Raw genomic sequence first — 22,545 nt, 5'->3', positions numbered from 1 at the left:
TTCTACCTGTACACTTCTAATCCACCCCACTGTATTAATAGACTGTAACCTGCTGGTTTTTCTATTTTTCTCATTTCATCCCGCCCCCCCAAAATGTATTTATATTCACCTTAATCTTGATGTATTGCACTAATTACCGAGAAATTTGATAAACACGCATATGTTGCTTGTCTTGCTTCTTAAGTATTTATGTAATTCACTAACTTATGTTTCTTTCAGACTTGATCGTTTGTTCATCCTACTTGACACTGGAACAACTCCAGTAACCAGGAAAGCAGCTGCCCAGCAGCTTGGAGAAGTAGTTAAACTCCACCCACATGAGCTCAATAGTCTGCTATCAAAGGTATACCTACCCCAAATGTGTTTCATTGGTCTCCATAAGATACTAACCAAGCTACTAACTTCCTCAGCAAATAAAATGTTAAATGTTAAAAACAAATGTTTTTATTAAAAATGTAAAAAAACAACACTTCTCCTCAGTATTAGTGTGTGCTTGTGTGATAAGATGACAAGTTCCTTTTTTAAGTTCAGTTTACATCAAAAAGTTTCCTGGAAAGAAAAGGAAAAATAAATATCCATAGTTAATCTTTTGGCTGCTTATTGAAACTCAAAGCAATAGATGGTCACAGGTCTGGTAATATTTGCAGATTTAATGCGTGGTATAGTGAAAGTCTCACTATATTTAGTGGAAGTCACAACACAGTCCAAAGTGCATCAGTCAGTCTACCGTCCGTCTACCCCAGGGCAGCTGTGGCTACGAAAGTAGCTTACCACCACCAGGTGTGAATGAATGACGGGTTTTTAACATGTAAAGCGACTTTGGGTACTTAGAAAAGCGCTATATAAATCTCAGGTATTATTATTATTATTATAAAAACAACAAACAACTAGGTAGTACATGTTTTACCACATTTTGGTTGAACTCGTATCTTCATTGTCAAGGTACCACTTTATCCTTTTACCAACCAAAACTTAACTGTCCTTACTTTTAGTGAATGATAATGCATGACTTTTATTGTGTGTATGGTATTGGTAAACTGATCAGATTGTCTTTTCTGAAGTAATTGTTTTCCTCCTGATATTCCAAATGCCAATGGAAATATGATTGTCTGTTTCAAGGTCTTGACCTATCTAAGGAGTCCCAACTGGGACACTCGTATTGCCGCAGGCCAAGCCGTAGAGGCCATTGTAAAAAATATTTCAGAGTGGGATCCAGCTCCAAAGCCGAAAGAAGGTAATTTTTTTTTAATTTATTTTTTTTAATTGTTTATTTTGCTAATTTCCTCAGAAGGTCAGCATGATCAAAACATTTTTAATGGTGGTCGTTGCAAAGTGGTTCTGATGAATTTAAAAAAATACAACAAATAATATGAAGTACCGTATTTTCCGGACTATAGAGCACACCGGTGTATATAAGCCGCACCCACTAAATTTTAGGATAAAAAATGTGTTTTAGTATGTTAGCCGCAGCAGACTATAAGCCACAGATATATTTTGCGTAAGGAGTTATTTACACAAATATATTCTGTATATATTAATTTACATAGCTTGTTTCCAAACGGTGCCTTTAACACGGCAGTAACGACTGATCAAACAAAACAGAAGTCATCGCCATGGACCCACTAGCTGCGGAAGCTAGCTCTCTAATCAGCTAAACAGACTCAATAACTCCAGTGACGTTTTGGTGAATTTATTGAGGAATTTGTGAAACTGAAACGATACAAAATTAATGCCATTGTAAGCTAAAACTAACACAGACACTCATAAATGTGTAAGCATATTAGCTAATACCAACGACGCTCGCTTGATTAGATAATACAAATATGCATGAAAATACTCTTATAGACATCACACACAGGACGTTTTAGTAAGTATAAACCGTTTGTTATATTATAAAACTTACAAGCAATGCTCGGAGTGATAAATGAAGAATGTAAAAATTATTTTAGAAACGTTATAGAAGGCTAAAAGACGGAACAGCACTTCTACTTCTGGTTGAAAGCACTAAATGGAAGTACACTGCAGCACCTGCAGTGAGCGAATTCGTCCAAAAGATGGCGCCCTAGCACAAACAATAACACCTTTTCAACAGAGCAATGTTTAGAGTATGGCCAACTAAACGAGAGGCGCCATCTTTGCTACAAATGATGTGTGTGGCTGTGTCCGGAAGCATGCAACTGCAGTTTTTAGTTTTACTTACAAAATCAACCAAAAATATAATATAAATCTAAACAGACATAATCAACCAAAAGTAATAGGTCTAAATATAATTCGAAACATACCCAAAGTATAATTTAGCAGCCGTATTTGATGCACTCTGCTAATACATTCATTCATACAGTGTTTAGTGACCAGCAGGCTCTATAACACGTACCCGACAGTGCCAAGAACATAAAAAATACACAGAAGGACCAAAAATATAACTTGTTACTTTTTATTTTGCCAAAATCTTCATTAGCTCTGGACTAACATTCACAGAGTAATTATGACTTTTGTGTGTAGTATGTCAACTGTGGTGGCTGCCTACAATGTATTGTTTGTAATATCTGTTCTATGCCTGTGCGTTTAGACTTAGACAAACTTTATTGATCCACTATCAACTATTACACCCAAAATTTGGTGCGTGTGTGTGTGGGGTAAAAAAAAAGAAAGTGTCTGTATTCAGATAAGTATGAAGCAGGAACTCTGGCCGTCTTTTTACACATGACTTTTGCGACAACTCTGCCGTGTAAAAAGACTCGTCTGTCTGCAACTTCACATTTATTTTCCCTATACTCGTCACTAGTCGGCGCTTTGCTCTCATTCATGTTATTCTGTGTTGAAGTCAACCACATTAGACTCTCAGTGACACATGTGCTGAGAAAACCAAACTTGTTAACAAATAACATACTGATAACCGATTTGATAAAGAAACGCTTCCTCCCACCTCCAAAGACATGCACCTGGGGATAGGTTGATTGGCAACACTAAATTGGCCCTAGTGTGTAAATGTGAGTGTGAATGTTGTCGGTCTGTCTGTGTTGGCCCTGTGAAGAGTTTGCGACTTGTCCAGGGTGTACCCCACCTTCCGCCCGATTGCAGCTGAGATAGGCTCCAGCACCCCCCGTGACCCCGAAAGGAACAAGCGGTAGGAAATGGATGGATGACAACTAAGTTACTGCTAAAACATGAACTTTTACTTCCAGCAAGTGAATGAAAGTCTATTGTTGTATGCTTCCACGCAAAAATAACGTGACTGTGTGCAAGGTGCTGACAAGTATAGGGAAAGGTGAAGTTGCAGACACACATCTTACACGCACGGCAAAAGTGTCAAAAATTTGCATATAAAAATAACAGCCAGTCAGGGTTCCTGCTTCACATATTCTGAATACACACACACACACTATTTTTTACACACACAGATGAAAATACGGGTACACAAGTTAAAACACGCACACTTGGATCTGATTACATACAAACACAAATTAGTACTAGGACATGTGAATTGATGCACAGCCTGAGATACGCATTTGCAAATATTTTTGCTACCATCATACTTTCATAAAATAACATTTTGGCTTGAGTGCATTGGTAAGTGTAAGTAAGAGGACCAAATATTTTGCACATTTGCCAACATTTATGCATTTTCTGTACGCCACACACATTTTGATCCATAAACACACGTCACTGCCCTCCAGGCAGACCCGTCCGCAGGAAAATATTTAAGCGGGGGCCATACATTTTTTCCGGGGGCCCTTATCAAAAACTGATTTTCGCCTTGGTAGCGCGCGCACTTGTAAAGCTTTTATGCTTTTCTTTGTCTGTCAAAAAATGATTACTACATGTAAGACAAACACTTTATATTTGTGGTTATGTGGTTATAATTTTTTAGGCCTTTATTGTGTCCGAAAAATTAAAGAGTTGGCCATTTTTATGGTATTACCGGTAGTTGTAAAGGACTTTTGTAGATCCAATGTTGCTATAACCTCTTCTTTAGAAGGTATTGATTATCTATAATTATCTATTAACTGTTATTTGTTCGAGCACATAATAAATATTAATAAAGTGTTTGGATGTATTCATTATATCAATGCATTGGTTGCCAAAAAGTGATCCAAAGTACTATTTTGATATTGACACATCTCATCTGTGCATACATTATTACAATATCCTTAGGAGATGTACGGATATGATGTGTTAATATCAAAATATTGTTTTGAATCACTAAGATGTCGTTTGGGCTTGGTTTTAGCTTTTTTAAAGGGTACTTCAACACACAAACAGTACAGTACTGCAGGTACTTTATTGTCATATGTAACACTTTTTATGGGTATAAAACATGTAAACAATATAGTAGGTACTTTATTATCAAATATGTAACACTTATGGGTATAAAAGTTACTTCAAAATGTAAACAGTACAGTATATGTATTTCATTATCACATATGTAACTACTGAATGAATACATCCAAACACTTGAATATTTTTTTATGTGCATGAACAAAGATCAGTATTATTGTAAGTAGCTTCTAAACAAGAAATATGTTTTAGCACATTAACATTTGATCAATAACAGTCCTTTACAATCCCATTATTGCCATAGAAATGGCCAACTGTCATTTTTCTGACACGATAAATAATTAAATAATTTCGAACACATATCCTTACGATAACGACAACTATTAGTGCTTGTCCTACATGTAGTAAGTAGAGTTGTATGGTATACTGGTACTAATTAAGTACCGCGATAATTGGAAACAGTACTATACTGCCTTGAAAAATACTGGTACTGTTTTTTCATCTGCATAGTGCTGTGCGGCGGTGACTACAGAATCGAGGCGCATGATGTTGAGTGTGTCAAAACGCGCGCACACACAAAGCGCATACAAGCAATAACATCAAGGAGAGAAGGAATGCCAAAAAACAGCAAATTTTACTAGTTGATAAAGGGGGTGGTGAAGCGCACTCTGAATATTTGGTCTTCAAAACTAACGATGAAGGTGACTCTTTAAACAGGGAGGCGCCACGCCGCAAATTCTGCTTTAAAGCATGCCTCGCCAAACGTGACGATTAGTATTCCCAGCTTTACTTCAAACTTAGGCAAACTAATAATAATAAGCATTCAGAGCTCCACGAGGAGTTATAAAAAGTGACCGGTAATCATTTAGTTGTTACACCTTTCCTGCTGTTCGGCTCCCATAGGAACCGTAGTTGCGGAGTACAGGGCAGACGTTCCCTCTGGAGCCGATGTTTTGGTCGGGGGTAACACCCTTCACTTTACTTGGCAAAGGGTCTGCCAAGCTCCGCTGGCGGGTCAGAATGAAGAGGATGCCGATTTGTGACAATCGCTTTATTAGTTTTGCAGGACACAACTGGACCCATTCATCACTCAACTGCGTAGTGCACAGTGCATACGCTACTGTTCTCTCTTTACTTGCCAACTCACTCTCTGACATCACTCAGCCAACACATATGCTACTATCATAACATAGTGGACCAGCTCCCCTGTTGTGCACATGTAGATAAGTTGACACGCACTCAGCTGCTTGGCTTGATGTCAAATAGTAGCACAGTTAAAACCGCCCAATTAGCGTCAACTAGTGCAAGTGAGATGACTACACTTTGTAACACATCTCTACAATTTTTGGTTTATTTTTAAAGGGGAACTGCACTTTTTTCTTCTTTTTTTTTTTTTTTTGCCTATCGTTCACAATCATTATGAAAGACATCACAGAGGTTTTTTTGTGTAATGCATTCTAAATAATAAATAAATTCGATCAAAAGTCTTCTTACAATGGAGCTTACGGGAGGTGTTAAATTCTGCCGCTAGAGCCCCTAAAAAACATCCAAACACCTCCATTAGGGTTTTAATCAATCCAATCCCTTTTATTTATGTAGGACTATTAACAACAAAACTGTTTCCAGAGTACTGCACATAAAAAGAAACAATACGTAGTAATCAAATTACAAGCGTTTAAAATGAAACGAGTAAAAAAACAAAACTAGAATAAAATTATAAAATAGAATAAAACAATAAAAAACAAATCAATAAAAGAGAAAACAATAAAAGACACAGAGGACCACAAGACTCACACTACTTTAAAAGCCAGAGAAAAAAAGTTGGTTTAAGGTGAACAAGGCTTCAAGCATTCAACAGTGGGGGCTATTCTGAAATGAGGGGGCAAAACATTCCAACATTTAGGGCCAAAAACAGAGAAAGCCCTGTCTCCCCTAGTCTTAAGCCTTCTTGTAGGCCCCACAAGTTGGAACTGCCCCTTGGACCTCCATGCGTGAGCCAGAGCATACATTTGGATGATGTCTGTGATGTATTTTGGGGCCAGTCCATTCAAAGCTTTAATAACCAAAAGTAAAATTTTAAAATCAATTCTGAAACAAACAGGAAGCTAATGCAGAGAAGCAAGAATCTGGGTGATGTGCGCCCTTTTTTTGGTTCCCGTTAAGTCGTGCCGCAGAGTTCTGGACTAACTAAGCGTGACAGTGCATTTTTAAAAAAATGATGCGCCAACCAGGCCTTGACGTCATTTAAGCACTCAAATAGGGGTACGATAATCTTTTGACATTGGCAAATATATCTGGCAGTCATGTGCATAAAAATTATAAAAGATGCCATGCTTTCTGAATATTGCACCAAGTGGAATGATATAAAGTGCAAACAGGATGGGCCCAAGAATTGGTCCTTGGGGGGCAATGGATGAAGCTGAGTCCCCCAATTTTACACAGAAACCTGTCCCTGACAGGTAAGACCTGAACCACTTCAGAGTAGTCCCCCTGACACCCACATAGTCTTCCAAGTGAGATAAAATAATTGTGTGGTCAACTGGCTGAACTACCTGAATCAGTCATTTAAAAACAAGTAATTAAAAACCGTTAAGAGTGCAGACTTGGTGCTGTGGAAGGATCTGTAACCTGACTGAAAAGTATCTAAAATGCCACTGTCATTTAAAAAAAGGCTGGTATACATGATGTAAGTATACAAGTAATGTAGTAACAGGGACATGTATAATAACAATTGGTATTTACGTATTTTGATCATGCGCAGTGCATTAATTTAAAAAACGCATCACAACGTTTGCTTTTTTTTCTTCATCACTGATTTCTGCTCACTGCAGACTTTATGAGAGCCAATAAACATAGTAAAACATCACTTACTGTGCAAATTCGGCTGTCATTAGGATGTCGACTGCTGGGATGTTCATATATTCCCATTTAGGTGAAGAATGTCTCATAATCCTCACAAAGAAACGGGGTGGGGATAAGGGGGGATAAAGCGCTTTTCGTGTCATCCTCGCCAGCTCCAGATTCTATATGGCGGTCAAAGTGTCCCAACTTGTCGGGTTATCTCCTCAGCCATCTACTGTTGAGGTGAGATGCATGATTTATGATCTACAATAAACGTATACAGGGAGCAAGGAAGCGAGGAAGCAGCAGATCACTCAATGATGTAAACAGGGAGACAAAGAAGTGATAACGGCGACCGAGGTGAATCACGGCGCTGCTATAAATAGTTCGTCTGCGTTAGCGCTTATAACTATAATATCACTAATAGTTGGTTAATATTCAAGTCACAAAATGTAAATTAAGTTTTATTGGTGCTTTTTGAATGGTTATCTGATTTTGTGGGCAGAATAGTTGAGCTCCCATTGGCTCTGCCAGAAGTGGACTTTGATTTATGTTTATTTAATATTTAGAATGCATTAAAAAAAAAATCCATCAGTCATGTCTTTGCTGATGATTGTGAACGATAGGTAAAAAAAAAAAAGTGCAGTTCCCCTTTAACAATGGGTTTTACCTGCTATGTGGCTTATCTGTGTACTTTTATCCATATTTTTGTTTTTACTTTTTACTAATAATCGTATTTTTCTTGAACAGACCAGGGGCCATACTTATCAAGCTTCTTAGAATTACTCCTAAGAAGTCTGCTAAGAGTTGACTTAAGAGTAAATAAATTATTCGCTGAAAGCTGCACTTAAAAGTTAGTTATCAAGCGTCTTACTCACACTTTCAGCGAAGTGTAGGACTGAATCTTAAGTGTCACACTCAGAGCTGAATTACGACATTACTATGTGCCGTAAACGGAATTTTAGGTGACGTCATTTCTGTGTCTATAGAAATGACCAATCACGGAATGGAATCCGTTGTCTAAGAATAAAGAAATATCTTGGAAATATTTAAGTGGACAATGGGAGTGTATATTTTGACAATAAACTACAAAATAATACAAAACAAACTAGTCCCCGCCGGCACTCACGCTACCGCTCCCTCTCTTCTATCGCCCACACACTCACTGACGTCACTCACCTCACGGCCACACACATACGCTACTGTCATAACATTTTCTTTCCAATTCATTAATTAGGCAACTAATTTGAAACTGGTGTGGGTGGCTCTATATATACTAGCCCACTGCAGACACATGCAGAAATCAACAAGGAATCGAAAAGTATTAAATCTGTGACAAAAATAATATCCGCTCTGTCTAAACGATACTGTTTGATCAGCTGCTCGTCATCAAAAAAAAAAAAAACATTGTTCCGTTCCCTGAACGTTCGCGCACGTCTCTCTCGCCTCAGTGCCATCCCCTGCTGGCAACTCCTAACCACTTAAGACACCTCTGAAGGTCTCTTAAATATCGTGGAGAGTAGGAGTGATTCTTAGACTTAAGAACGTTGATAAAAAGCTTTTATTCTTAAGTTTGAGAGTAGGACTAAATTTCGCAAATTCTCAGGACTTAAGTGTAAAATGGCACTCTAAGAAGCTTGATAAGTACGACCCCAGGACTCTCAACCATAAATCATGAATAATTTGATATAATGTCAATAAAGCTTTTTTATTCTATCCTAACTTAATCCTTGATTATGGCAGACTATATGTAATATGCAAAATTGTAAATTGTTCTTTTGAGTTCAACATGAAAAGCCCAATGTGTTTAATGCCTTTTAATTTTTATTTTAACCTAAAATTATTTGAGTGCAATATGAAACATTTAATGAATTGTAAGATTTTCTGTTAAAATAAAGCCAATATTAACTTTTTATTTAGTTCCCTTTATTTTGAAAAGTATCAAAATATCGATACACATTTTGGTACCGGTACCAAATTATTGGTATCAGGACAACCCTAGTAGTTGGTAATTACAAAAAGCCAGAAAGCTATATGCACTTTTGCAACGCAGCAGCGGGAATCAATTTTTGACACTGAATCAGTTTTTGGCGCAACACTAGTAGCAGCAAATATATTTGATTTACAGTTGTGTCAATGTCAGAATCGATGACTTGCCTGCTGATGACATCATAGCCGTAAAAATGTGTCCTGTTCACTTTGTCACTGGTGACATTGACTTTACCCAAATTTGCTGTTAGCCACTTCTACGTAGCCCCGAAACATACTCCTATTAAAAACTAAATAAGCATTAGTAGAGCACAGACCTCCATAGGCCCTATCTCCCAATAGTAAATAATAATTTTTTAAAAATCCTGAATAGAGACGGTGATTCGGAGCACACACCAAATGACTTGTTCCCTATCTTATTTGTGACATTTCCTAAAAAAAAATCCGCCCATAACTTTTAGAGTTATGTTGCCAACTAACTAACAAACATACATACTTACCCCAGCCGATAGTTGGACAAGTGGTGAAATTGCTATAAATGTAGAGGGTTTAAACAGGCTGTGCTGATTAACTGGAACTAAATAGGCTAAATATCATTCTTACAGAACAGCGTAAAATATCTTCAGTTTTATCAGGTCTGATTTTGTTACTGCTGAAACATTATTTTACTGCAACTTAAGTCATCTGTTTTTTTTACAGAGTCCTCTGAAGATGTATCACTAGAGGATCCAGCTTATGACAGGCTGAGTTTCTACCACTTTGACATTTCCCGTCTACTCAAACATGGTGCATCTCTGCTGGGTTCTGCTGGTGTGGAGTTTGAATTACAGGATGACAAAATTGGTGAGCTTCATTTCCATGCGACAAGTTTGGACGTAGTTGGTATGCTGTGGTGTAGTTAGTGGTTTCAGGCATGCTTAAAATCTTACATTCAAGAATATTACATGGTTACATTTAGGGATGATGTTTAATAAGGAATTATCGAGTTCGAGCCTATTATCGAATCCTCTTATCGAACCGATTCCTTATCGATTCTTTTATTGAGTCCAGATAGGTTGTTGTATACGGAAAAAAACACACAATATTTGGTTTAACAAAAGCTCACTTTTATTATATAATAAAAAAAAAAAAATCTAATAAATAAATATATATTGACTGTTACCCACCTAAAAAAAAATAAAAAAAATATTGACTGTTACCCAAAGTATATTAAGTGGGATTTTTCAGAGAAACAAATATATACAGTAACACAAAAACAACCTGTCTCTGTGATCACTATAGGTGTATAAATAATAATATAGTGTTAAATAAAATCAGTCCCTTGGGCACAAAACTGAAAATAATACAGCTCTCCAAAAAGTGCACTTCTGCTGCTATTTGACATAACTGTTTGTTATGATGCTTTGACATTTTTGCACTTTATTTCTTTATTGAAAGAAAATTCTATGAAGAGAAAAGTTATTTGCAAATGTGGTTACAATGCTAAAAAATGAAAAGTTAAAGCTAAAAAAAGAAATACACTTTATTGAGTTAACATTATTTCTATATAGGGGGAAAAAATGTTATGAGCTAGAGAATATAACAACTACACTACCCAGCATGCAACGGGAGTTACGAGCATGCGCGGTAGCCCCGAAAAGTGTTGCATGTTGCCACGCTGTGAAAGTAAACGTCAAGTACTCAGCCAACACGCCTCGTCTGCATTATTTATAATTAGACAGACAACACGTCTACAGTGTGATTTTGTTTTGTTTACAAGGAAAGAAAAACAAAAGTTAAAAAAGGGAGATATGTTGTATATATATGTATGTGCTGCGGTTGTTTTAAGAACGTTGCGACAGCTGCCGTAAAGGAGGTGCGTTGCTAGCCTGGTTGCTAGGTTTCCGGTTGGTCGTATAAGTGTTCGTCATGTGTTTTACCCTGCTAAAATCTCTCAGTAAAGTTATTCGATGGATTATAGCTTTTGTTTTGAACTTTATTACACCTTGGAGCGCTTTTTCCCGCCCATTGTTTTCCTGCTTTCACTATCTGCGCCTAATGACTGAGCTACGTGACGTCATTTCTTGTGATGTCCCACGGAGCATTTCTGGTCGGGACGGGATTTGAATAAAGAATCAACTCTTTTCCTTTACTATAGTGGTCTCGATAACGGGTACCGGTTCTCAAAAAGGGATTCGAGTCCGAGGACTCGGTTCTTTTCTTATCAAACAACCGGGAAAACCGGTTTCGAGTATCATCCCTAGTTACATTTGCACAATTCAACATGTCCAAATAAGATATTTTACTGATCATACTGATCATTCATTTACACCTTATATTTTACATGTCAAACTTGCATGGTATATACAACATTGGTGGCGGTTTTGAAGGTGTCAAAGAATAAAACATCAATAAGAAGAGAGTTTAGAAAGAACATTAGTGTTCTCTTGATTAGTGTGGGTGTTATGTTCCAGACCCATTAGTGGTAAGTGAATTTTTGTGAAGTAGGGACGCTGTTTATTTCATTCATTTGTATCAATAGTATATGCATTTAAAGTCTTTATAAGGCCACACACACTTCCTATGTACTTAAAATATTTAATACACTCGAAAACCTCTGTAATTTTATCATGTAAACCTAAATGGGATTTAAAATCTCAATGTTCAATGCCACTTTTTTTTTTTTGTTGGAGAACTTTATAATGGTGAAAGTGTTGTTATTCCTGCCAGATATTAGAATGCATTTATTAATGTTGACATCCATCCCTTGATTACAGAAAGATCCACCTGTTTCTTTGTTGAAGCAACATCATCTTGTTTTCCTCAGTTATTAGCTGCTTGAATTAAGACATGCGTGTAATGTGAAGCCTGGTCATGATCACATTGTTCATGTGAATGTCCTGGGCCAAATCATCAATCTTGCACATAATTTGTGATATAATGGAATCGTTTGTTATTTAGCTACTCCAATGAATAGACTTTTGCTTCCCACTAGAGCTGAAACGATTCCTCGAGTAACTCGAGTAATTTGATTACAAAATATGTTCGAGGAATTTTCGCTGCGTCGAGGCGTTAAGTTATTTTAATTTTATTTTTTTTATGGCATTTTGCCTCGTTTAGTAGTCAAAGCTCACGTTTTGGCCTATTGTCCTCAGATTTGTGGATGAGGAACGTTAGAGTGACGGACTAGAATGCAGTGCAAGACATATCTTTTTTCGCTCTGACTGTAACTTAGGTACAAGCTGGCTCATTGGATTCCACACTCTCTCCTTTTTCTATTGTGGATCACGGATTTGTATTTTAAACCACTATGTCCTCTTGAAAATGAGAGTCGAGAACGCGAAATGGACATTCACAGTGACTTTTATCTCCACGACAATACATTGATGAAACACTTTAGCTACGGAGCTAACGTGATAGCATCGTGCTTAACTGCATATAGAAACAAAATAAATAAATCCCTGACTGGAAGGATAGACAGAAGATCAACAATACTATTAAACCATGGACATGTAAATACACGGTTAATGCTTTCCAGCCTGACGAAGGTTAACAATGCTGTTGCTAACGACGCCATTGAAGCTAACTTAGCTAGGGAGCTAACGTGATAGCATCGGGCTCAAATGCAGATAGAAACAAAATACATAAACCCCTGACTGGAAGGATAGACAGAAAATCAACAATACTATTAAACCATGGACATGTAAAGACACGGTTAATGCTTTCCAGCCTGGCGAAGGTTAACAGTGCTGTTGCTAACGATGCCATTGAAGCTAACTTAGCTAGGGAGCTAACGTGATAGCATCGGGCTCAAATGCAGATAGAAACAAAATACATAAACCCCTGACTGGAAGGATAGACACAAAATCAACAATACTATTAAACCATGAACATGTAAAGACACGGTTAATGCTTTCCAGCTTGGCGAAGCTTAAAAATGGTGTTGCTAACGACGCCATTGAAGCTAACTTAGTAACGGGACCTCTAAGAGCTATGATAAAAACATTAGCGCTCTACCTACGCCAGCCAGCCCTCATCTGCTCATCAACACCCGTGCTCACCTGCGTTCCAGCGATCGACGGAAGGATGAAGGACTTCACCACGATCATCCGTGCGGTCGGTGGCTAGCGTCGGCTAGCGCGTCTGCTATCCGAGTCAAAGTCCTCCTGGTTGTGTTGCTGTAGTCCGCCGCTAATACACCGATCCCACCTACAACTTTCTTCTTTGCAGTCTTCATTGTTCATTAAACAAATTGCAAAAGATTCACCAACACAGATGTCCAGAATACTGTGGAATTATGAGATGAAAACAGATCTATTTTGTATTGGATACAATGGGGTACCAATACTTCTGTTTCACTGGTTACGTCACGCGCATACGTCATCATCCAAAGACGTTTTCAGCCGGAAGTTTCGCGGGAAATTTAAAATTGCACTTTATAAGTTAACCCGGCCGTATTGGCATGTGTTGCAATGTTAAGATTTCATCATTGATATATAAACTATCAGACTGCGTGGTCTGTAGTAGTGGGTTTCAGTAGGCCTTTAAACATGCAAAATGGTTTCCTTGGCTCGTTAGTGCGTGCTGATTTTAGAAATAATGTACACTTCACAGAACATGTAATACATCATGTTGCTGAACATGTTATAATTCTATGAGTGTTTGGTTTCAGCAGGGCAGGCGTGCATCTGCTCTTTACTAATGTTCCCAGAGCTCTGTGTAGGTGCAGGCTGGTTTTAAAGATAATGTAGTTGTCATTGTACATCTAAAGTATATCAAAATAAACATAATAGGAGGTGTAATGCTGCACCAAGTCAGCAATTGCTGCTTTTTTCAGGCTTCTGATTGGACAAAATGTGCATGACAGCAAGTGTATGTGTTTGTGTGTAGACATAGACAGTTTTGAAATTACACTTGTCTGGTTGGAGATTGTTTTAACCCCAAATATGTGTTTTTGAAACTCTGTGTCCGTGTGGACATGGCCTTAAAGGCCTACTGAAATTATTTTTTTTAATTTAAACGGGGATAGCAGATCTATTCTATGTGTCATACTTGATCATTTCGCGATATTGCCATATTTTTGCTGAAAGGATTTAGTATAGAACAACGACGATAAAGATCGCAACTTTTGGTATCTGATAAAAAAAGGCTTGCCCCTACCGGAAGTAGCGTGACGTAGTCAATTGAACATATACGCAAAGTTCCCTATTGTTTACAATGATGGCCGCATGAAGTGAGAGAGATTCGGACCGAGAAAGCGACAATTTCCCCATTAATTTGAGCGAGGATGAAAGATTTGTGGATGAGTAAAGTGCAAGTGAAGGACTAGTGGGGAGTTGAGGCTATTCAGATAGGGAAGATGCTGTGAGAGCCGGGGGTGACCTGATATTCAGCTGCGAATGACTACAACAGTAAATAAACACAAGACATATATATACTCTATTAGCCACAACACAACCAGGCTTATATTTAATATGCCACAAATTAATCCTGCATAAAAACACCTACGTGTTTGTTATGCTAGCTCCTAGCTCCTCTGCTAGCTCCTAGCTCCATAGAACACGCCAATACAATTCAAACACCTGATCAACACACACAATCACTCAGCCCAAAAGACAGTTCACCTAACCCAATGTTCATAAAGCTTATATATTTTTAAAAAGTTACGTACGTGACGCGCACATACGGTCAAGCTATCAAATGTTTAGCAGCCAATGCTGCATACTCACGGTACCTGATATTCAGCTGGGAATGACTACAACAGTATATAAACACAAGACATATATATACTCTATTAGCCACAACACAACCAGGCTTATATTTAATATGCCACAAATTAATCCTGCATAAAAACACCTACGTGTTTGTTATGCTAGCTCCTAGCTCCTCTGCTAGCTCCTAGCTCCATAGAACACGCCAATACAATTCAAACACCTGATCAACACACACAATCACTCAGCCCAAAAGACAGTTCACCTAACCCAATGTTCATAAAGCTTATATATTTTTAAAAAGTTACGTACGTGACGCGCACATACGGTCAAGCTATCAAATGTTTAGCAGCCAAGGCTGCATACTCACGGTACCTGGTATTCAGCTGGGAATGACTAAAACAGTAAATAAACACAAGACATATATTTACTCTATTAGCCACAACACAACCAGGCTTATATTTAATGACACAAATTAATCCTGCATAAAAACACCTACGTCTTTGTTATGTTAACTCCTAGCTCCTATGCTAGCTCCATAGAACACGCCAATACAATTCAAACACCTGATCAACACACACAATCACTCAGCCCAAAAGACCGTTCACCTAACCCAAGGTTCATAAAGCTTATATATTTAAAAAAAGTTACGTACATACGCAAAAAAAAAGTTGCGCACATACGGTCAAGCGATCAAATGTTTAGAAGCCAAAGCTGCATACTCACGGTAGCACGTCTGCGTCTTTGTCATCCAAATCAAAGTAATCCTGGTAAGAGTCTGTGTTGTCCCAGTTCTCTACAGGCGTCTGTGTATCGAAGTCAAAAGTCCTCCTGGTTAGAGTCTCTGTTATCCGAGTTCTTCCATCTTGACTGCATCTTTCGGGAATGTAAACAAAGACGCGCCGGCTGTGTACTGTTGTTGCTGACTTCGTTCGAAAAATACGTCCGTTTCGCACCGACAACTTTCTTCTTTGCTCGCTCAGCTTCTTTCTCCATAATGCAATGAACATAATTGCAACAGATTCACGAACACAGATGTCCAGAATACTGTGGAATTATGAAATGAAAACAGAGCTTTTTCGTATTGGCTTCAATGTGGAAGGCATACCCGTATTCCCCGGGCTACGTCACGCGCATACGTCATCCTCAGAGGCGTTTCGAACTTGAAGTTTAGCGGCAAATTTAAAATGTCACTTTATAAGTTAACCCGGCCGTATTGGCATGTGTTATAATGTTAAGATTTCATCATTGATATATAAACTATCAGACTGCGTGGCCGGTAGTAGTGGGTTTCAGTAGGCCTTTAAAGGCACTACCTAATCAACTTTTTATGTTTGATATAATGAAAACTGTTCTTGTTTTATTTTTGATACTAAGTTGAGCTCATAGGACTAGATAGTACAATCTCTCAGATTAATCAGCAGTTAGTGTTGAGTGGGGGGTGGGGGTTAGGGGCAAAATATTCACTGGGGTCTTCAGGTGGGCACCCTCTTTCATTGGTGTTTCGTTGATAGGCCCACGACACCTCCAGAGGGCTCAACGGCGACATCCGGCGTCCCAGGTGTGCCCCCCTCTGCCTTTACCCCTAGATGTCATTTAGCAGCCCAGTTTGTGTCCTTTCTCTTGAACCATATCCATCTGCTACTTCGTTCAGCAGCATCCGACAGCGATTTGACAGCCCGCCGGAAGGCCTGACCTCTCAATCCTATTCCTTTGAGGAGCTTGGTTGTGGACGTAGCAACGAAGCCTCTGCACCCGACTTCAACTGGAAACACTCGGGCACGCCAGCCGTGCTGCTCTGCTTCGGCTGCTATGTCCGCATACCTCAGTTGTTTGCGCTCATATGCTTCACCAACTGCTGCTTCCCATGGTACAGTTAGTTCAACAATGAACACAGTCTTCTGGGAGGTTGACCACAAGACCAGGTCCGGCCTGAAGCTGGTTGTAATGATTTCAGGCGGGAAGATGAGTTTGTGGTCCAAGTCAACCTGCATTTTCCAGTCCCGGGCAGAGTCCAGAAGGGTTGCCTCCACTCTTGCAGATGGTTTTGGTGAGAGTTGTCCTGCTCTTACAAACTGAGTGGTGATTGAGTGACTAGGGATTGGGGGAGGGAGGGCCTTGTTGTTATTTCTCCTTTCCTCCAGGGTGATCGCCAGTTGTCTCAAGACCTGGTTATGCCTCCAGGTGTAGCGGCCTTGAGACAAACTGATTTTGCAGCCGGTGAGGATGTGACTGAGTGTTGCAGGGGTTTGACAGAGTGCACAAGAAGGATCTTCTCCAAACCATTGGTTTAAGTTCTTGGGTGTGGGAAGAACATCGTAGGTGGCTCTGATGATGAAGCTGATTTGGCTCCCTTCCATTTCCCAAAGATCCTTCCATGTGAGCTTACGATGCTCCAGGTTTTCCCAGCTAGTCCACTGTCCCCGTTTGGACTGTGCCACTGCTGTTGCACATCTGTCTGCCTCCTCTTGTTGTCAAACCTGATCAACCACCAGCTTTCTCCTCTGGGCTGATGTTGCCTTGTGCCATGTGGGTCGACTAGCCCCAAGTCCAAACCCACCTCTTCCGTGCTGCACTTGTCCCACTATGTCTCCATGCCTGAGAGCAGATTTGGCTTGTTGCACGGCCTCAGATGGGATCCATTTCCTCCCGGTTGTCAGTTGGGGAGCAACCGCTCGGATCACCTCATCTTGAGACTCAGTCAGTGTCATGCTCAGCCTCACCTTGGTGCATTTAAACTCCTCCGTGAGGCTAGAGATGGGCAGTTCCAGGGCACCGTGACCATATAGGCCGATGTTACTGAGGCACCGTGGAAGGCCTAGCCACTTCTTGATGTATGCACTGACTGTTCTCTCCAGCTTCTCGACTTTGGACATGGGGATCTCATAGACCGTTAGTGGCCACATCAAACGGGGGAGCAATCCAAACTGTAGGCACCACAGTTTCAACTTGTCAGGAAGTAAGGTCTTGTCAATGCGGACAAGGCCTTTGATGGTTTCTTCCCTCAGCTGATTGCTCTGGTCTGAGTCTTTGAGACTTGCGTAAGAATATAGTTTTATTTTAACTTTCTCATGGAATATTAATTTTGAACTAATTGTGTTTTCATCTCAAACATGTTATGATGGCAAAATGAACATTGATTACTATTTTGCATGCAAAGAAGGCAATTAACTATATAGCATTCTTAAAATGTAAAACTGTTGTCATTTAGTGGTTTGTCTTTTTATATTGTTTATGTATTGTTGGAAGGTTGAAAACAGCTCAACGGATTTGCGCAGAGAAACCACCGTATAATAATCAAAAACGCACGAGAGACAAGAACTGCGTTTATGTGGTCACAGCACATTGGGCTGTGAGCGCACCCGTTTTTATTAGCACACACAAATTGGCACAATCAACCACGGACGCATTTCAGCTGTGCGTGTCAGCGTTCAATAAGGAAAACAGTCGTTTAGGAAATAAAAGACAATTAGGCCAACCGCAATAATTGAGGGTAGGGATGTCCCGATCCAGGTTTTTGCACTTCCGATCCGATACCGATGTTGTTTTTGCACTTCCGATCCGATACCGGCCGATACTGGCCTTATCCGAGCATGTATTAAAGTTTAAAGTTATTTAGCCTACTTAGTTGTCAGATTAATGTTGAAAATGGTTTTAGTACTCTTGATAACTAGCCAGCTGAATTAGGTGAGTTTGAATAATACACAATGGAGATGTTGACGTGCGGAGTTTCAAACACTCTTCATTTTCTAGCAGGGGACTTTTCAAATGATGCTACATATTAGCAGTAATGCTACTTTTTATAGCAACGCTTTTGCCCCACACTTGACAAATTATGGTTGTCTGTTCGACATATCCCCACTTGAAGCCAAACCACCGCCAGACGATGGACCCCCTGCTGTTTTTCTTGGGAATTAATTAATTATTCCTTCATTACCGCTCACACGGCTACGCTAGCATCACAGCTAACATTAGCCATGCTGCTACCTCTCTGCTGGGAGAGGGCGTATACGTATGTGACGTATGTAAGAAGGTGCGCTTGCTGTCTGTGAGAAGCAGACACAAGAAGGAGTGGAAAGAGCCTGTCGTGTAATGCCAGCAGCTAAAAGCAACTGCGTGAGAACGTATACTCGAATATCACGATATAGTCATTTTCTATATCGCACAGAGACAGCTGACATTTTTACCGGTAACTTTTAATTCACATGGCCGTCTTTAACGGTTAGGACACAGACCTGTGGATGTGTTGAAGGTGTGCTGGAAAATGCGGAACGGAAATTAGGGAGCAGCAGAAAAGTGGAATGAATTATTTAAATCTGTGCGTTGGAAAACACGGACCGGAATTTTTTTTAAAACTGGCTCTGGATCGGCATTTTCCCATGCCTTGCCGATACACGTTTTTTGGCAAATATCGGCGGCCGATCCGATCCAAATATCGGATCGGGACATCCCTAATTGAGGGCACATCTTAACATGTATAATTAAACCTTAATTAAGCAAAAATATTGCTCCGGCCCGGCTGCACCAAATAATATATCCATTTAATAAAGTCAAAATACAAATAAGGCAACAAGAGAAGTATCCCACACTTCTCTTTTGTATAGTAAATTTGTACAGCCGATATGGGCATCTACATCAACTATGATTTGCCTGAAAAGCTGGACAGGACGAAAAAAAACATTTATTTTTTTTAAAGCAAAAATAAATATGATTTTTTTTCCGATTACTTGATTAATTGATAGGATATTCGATAGAATACTCGACTACTAAAATATTCGATAGCTGCAGCTCTACTTCCCACCCATCAATTTGTATTGTTCTCCACCTCCTTTACTTGTTTTAAGTACATGGAGTCCAATTCCACACTATGTGATGGCCTTTGTAAGACATTATGTATGGGATGCAACAAATCATTTGATAGATGATAAATTCCTAACTGCCCTTGATTCTCAGGTGAGATGGATCCCAAGGAACGTTTGGCCTGCCAGAGAAAACTCCTTCAGAAGAAGTTGGGTCTTGACATAGGTGCAGCGATTGGCATGGACAACACAGAAGAGCTTTTTAATGATGAAGACCTGGACTATACGTGCCAAACCACTGGGCCAAGACCTCACGGAAGCAAAATCACAGCAGGATCCAGCTCCCGCAATCATGTGGTGGGTCTTGATTTCAATATGCTTTGTTTACCAGGCTTGGGTATAATATGCTCTATAACCCAAAGTGTTATTTTGCTTCTTGTTTCCTACTGTTGAATGTTCCTGGAATCCTCAAATTTCCCCTAAGGGGTGCAGCAATAGCCACATGTACATGGGCTAAATGTACAAAACCAGTAAAGTTGGCATGTTGTGTAATTCGTAAATAAAAACCGAATACAATTATTTGCAAATCCTTTTCAACTTATATTCAATTGAATAGACTGCAAAGACAAGATATTTAATGTTCGAACTGAGAAGCTTAATTTTTTTTTGCAAATAATCAATAACTTAGAATTTAATGGCAGCAACACGTTGCAAAAAAGTTGGCACGGGCATTTGTACCACTGTGCCGCCTTTCCTTTTAGCAATACTCAGTTAACGTTTTGGAACTGAGACCAATTTTTGAAGCTTTTCAGGTGGAATTCTTTCCCATTATTGCTTGATGTACAGCTTAAGTTGTTTAACAGTCCTGGATCTCCGTTGTCGTATTTTACGCTTCATAACGCGCCACACATTTTCAATGGGAGACAGGTCTAGACTACAGGTAGGCCAGTCTGCTACCCGCACTCTTTTTTTTTTTTTTTATATGAAGCCACGCTGTTGTAACACTTGGCTTGGCATTGTCTTGCTGAAATAAGCAGGTTGCCATGATACTGTTGCTTGGATGGCAACATATGTTGCTACAAAACCTGCATGTACCTTTCAGCATTATTGGTGCTTTCATAGATGTGTAAGTTACCCATGCCTTGGGCACTAATACACCCCCATACCATCACAGATGCTGGCTTTTGAATTTTGCGCCTAGAACAAGCCGTATGGTTCTTTTCCTCTGTGTTCCGGACACGGCGTCCAGTTTCCAAAAACAATTTGAAATGTGGACTCGTCAGACCACAAAACACTTTTCCACTTTGCATCAGTCCATCTTAGATGAGCTCGGGCTCAGCGAAGCCGGTGGTGTTTCTGGTCGTTGTTGATAAATGGCTTTCGCTTTGCATAGTAGAGTTTTTAACTTGCACTTACAGATGTAGCGACGAACTGTAGTTACTGAGAGTGGTTTTCTGAAGTGTTTCTGAGCCTATGTGGTGATATCCTTTACACACTGTCGCTTTTTGATGCAATACAGCCTGAGGGATTCAAGGTCACGGGCATTCAATGTTATGTGCAGTGACTTCTCCAGATTCTCTGAACATTGTGATATTACATACCTTAGATGGGGAAATCCCTAAATTCCTTGCAACGCATTTGTTCACAAAGTGGTGACCCTCGCCCCGTCCTCGTTAGTGAATGACTGAGCATTTCATGGAAGCTGCTTTTATACCCAATCATGGCACCCACCTAATCCCAATTAGCCTGTTCACCTGTGGGATGTTCCAAATAAGTGTTTGATGAGAATTCCTCAACTTTCTCAGTCTTTTTTGCCACTTGTGCCAGCTTTTTTGAAACATGTTGCAGGCATCAAATTTCAAATGAACTAATATTTGCAAAAAATTTAGTTTTCCAGTTCGAACATTAAGTATCTTGTCTTTGCAGTCAATTCAGCTGAATATAGTTTGAAAAGGATTTGCAAATCGTTGTATTCTGTTTTAATTTGCGATTTACACAGCGTGCCAACTTCACTGGTTTTGGGGTTTGTATTTCAATTTATTTAATTCGGATTAGAATGTTACTGAGTACATGGACCCTGAAAAAAATTATTATCCGATTATGATGTGTTTTCATGCATCACACCTTAAATCGGAATACTTTATTTTGAAATGCGCAGCATATACCATAAATGGAAGTAGAAAAATACAAAGGAGCAGTGACTTCCGCTGTAAACTAACATAGCTCTGCATTTCTGCTTGTCCCACGTCACGTTAGTCATAACATTTTTCTTCTGTTCGCTACATTTGTATTACCTTTTTTTTTTTTTTTTAAATGGAGCTGTTCTGTGCCCTCCATCTTGTGATATGTACGGGTTGCCGTAGTTTCCGTTGTCGCAGATGTGACGTCGTCAGGGCGCGTCATCATGTTATGACATTCTGTGTGTATATGCCTGAGGCTGACAGTTAGCACTTGGAGTAGCTGTAAGGTCGCGAATAAAACCGCTCGTTGACACGACAACTGGATCGATCCTTACCATACTTTTATTTTTGAGCAACAAACTGAACAGTATATAACGCTACTTCTGTACATGTTGAATGGAGGGGGGCAGCAGCAAGACAAGTGCTTCATTTCGAGACTGTTACATTTAGTCCCCACTCCACCACCTAAGAATAGCTGACTTCACAGGCATGCTCTCTTAGGATAAATTCGACCAAACTTTGGAAGAAATGTTTACATGCGCTGTAATCTAAAGGACTATCAGCATAAACCACCCGTTTTGATTGGAAGGAAAATTTTATCTGAGCATGTGTGATCCGGTCAGAATATTTCGCATGCCACATTTTTATTTCGGTTAGGCTTTTCATCCGATTGTGTCCATGTGCACATAGCTATTGTTGGTATCATTACTTTTGACATCGCTGCATAAATAGCAGAGTGAATATGCCATCTGCCTTTGAGGAAAAGAG

General features: G+C 39.5%; 1 protein-coding gene across 1 annotated transcript in view; it reads left to right on the top strand.

Moving 5' to 3' along the window:
* btaf1 (BTAF1 RNA polymerase II, B-TFIID transcription factor-associated) overlaps nt 1-22,545 on the top strand; it is a 59,394-nt gene that overhangs the window by 818 nt on the left and 36,031 nt on the right. Inside the window, exons 2-5 of the mRNA XM_062058747.1 lie at nt 220-343; nt 1,120-1,234; nt 9,808-9,951; nt 19,752-19,954. Coding sequence (XP_061914731.1) covers nt 220-343; nt 1,120-1,234; nt 9,808-9,951; nt 19,752-19,954 — 586 coding nt within the window. The remainder of the gene's footprint in view (nt 1-219; nt 344-1,119; nt 1,235-9,807; nt 9,952-19,751; nt 19,955-22,545) is intronic.

The sequence above is a fragment of the Entelurus aequoreus genome, linkage group LG09 (assembly GCF_033978785.1).
Source record: "Entelurus aequoreus isolate RoL-2023_Sb linkage group LG09, RoL_Eaeq_v1.1, whole genome shotgun sequence".
Classification (NCBI taxonomy): Eukaryota; Metazoa; Chordata; class Actinopteri; order Syngnathiformes; family Syngnathidae; genus Entelurus; species Entelurus aequoreus.
This window is presented reverse-complemented; position numbering and strand designations above follow the sequence as displayed.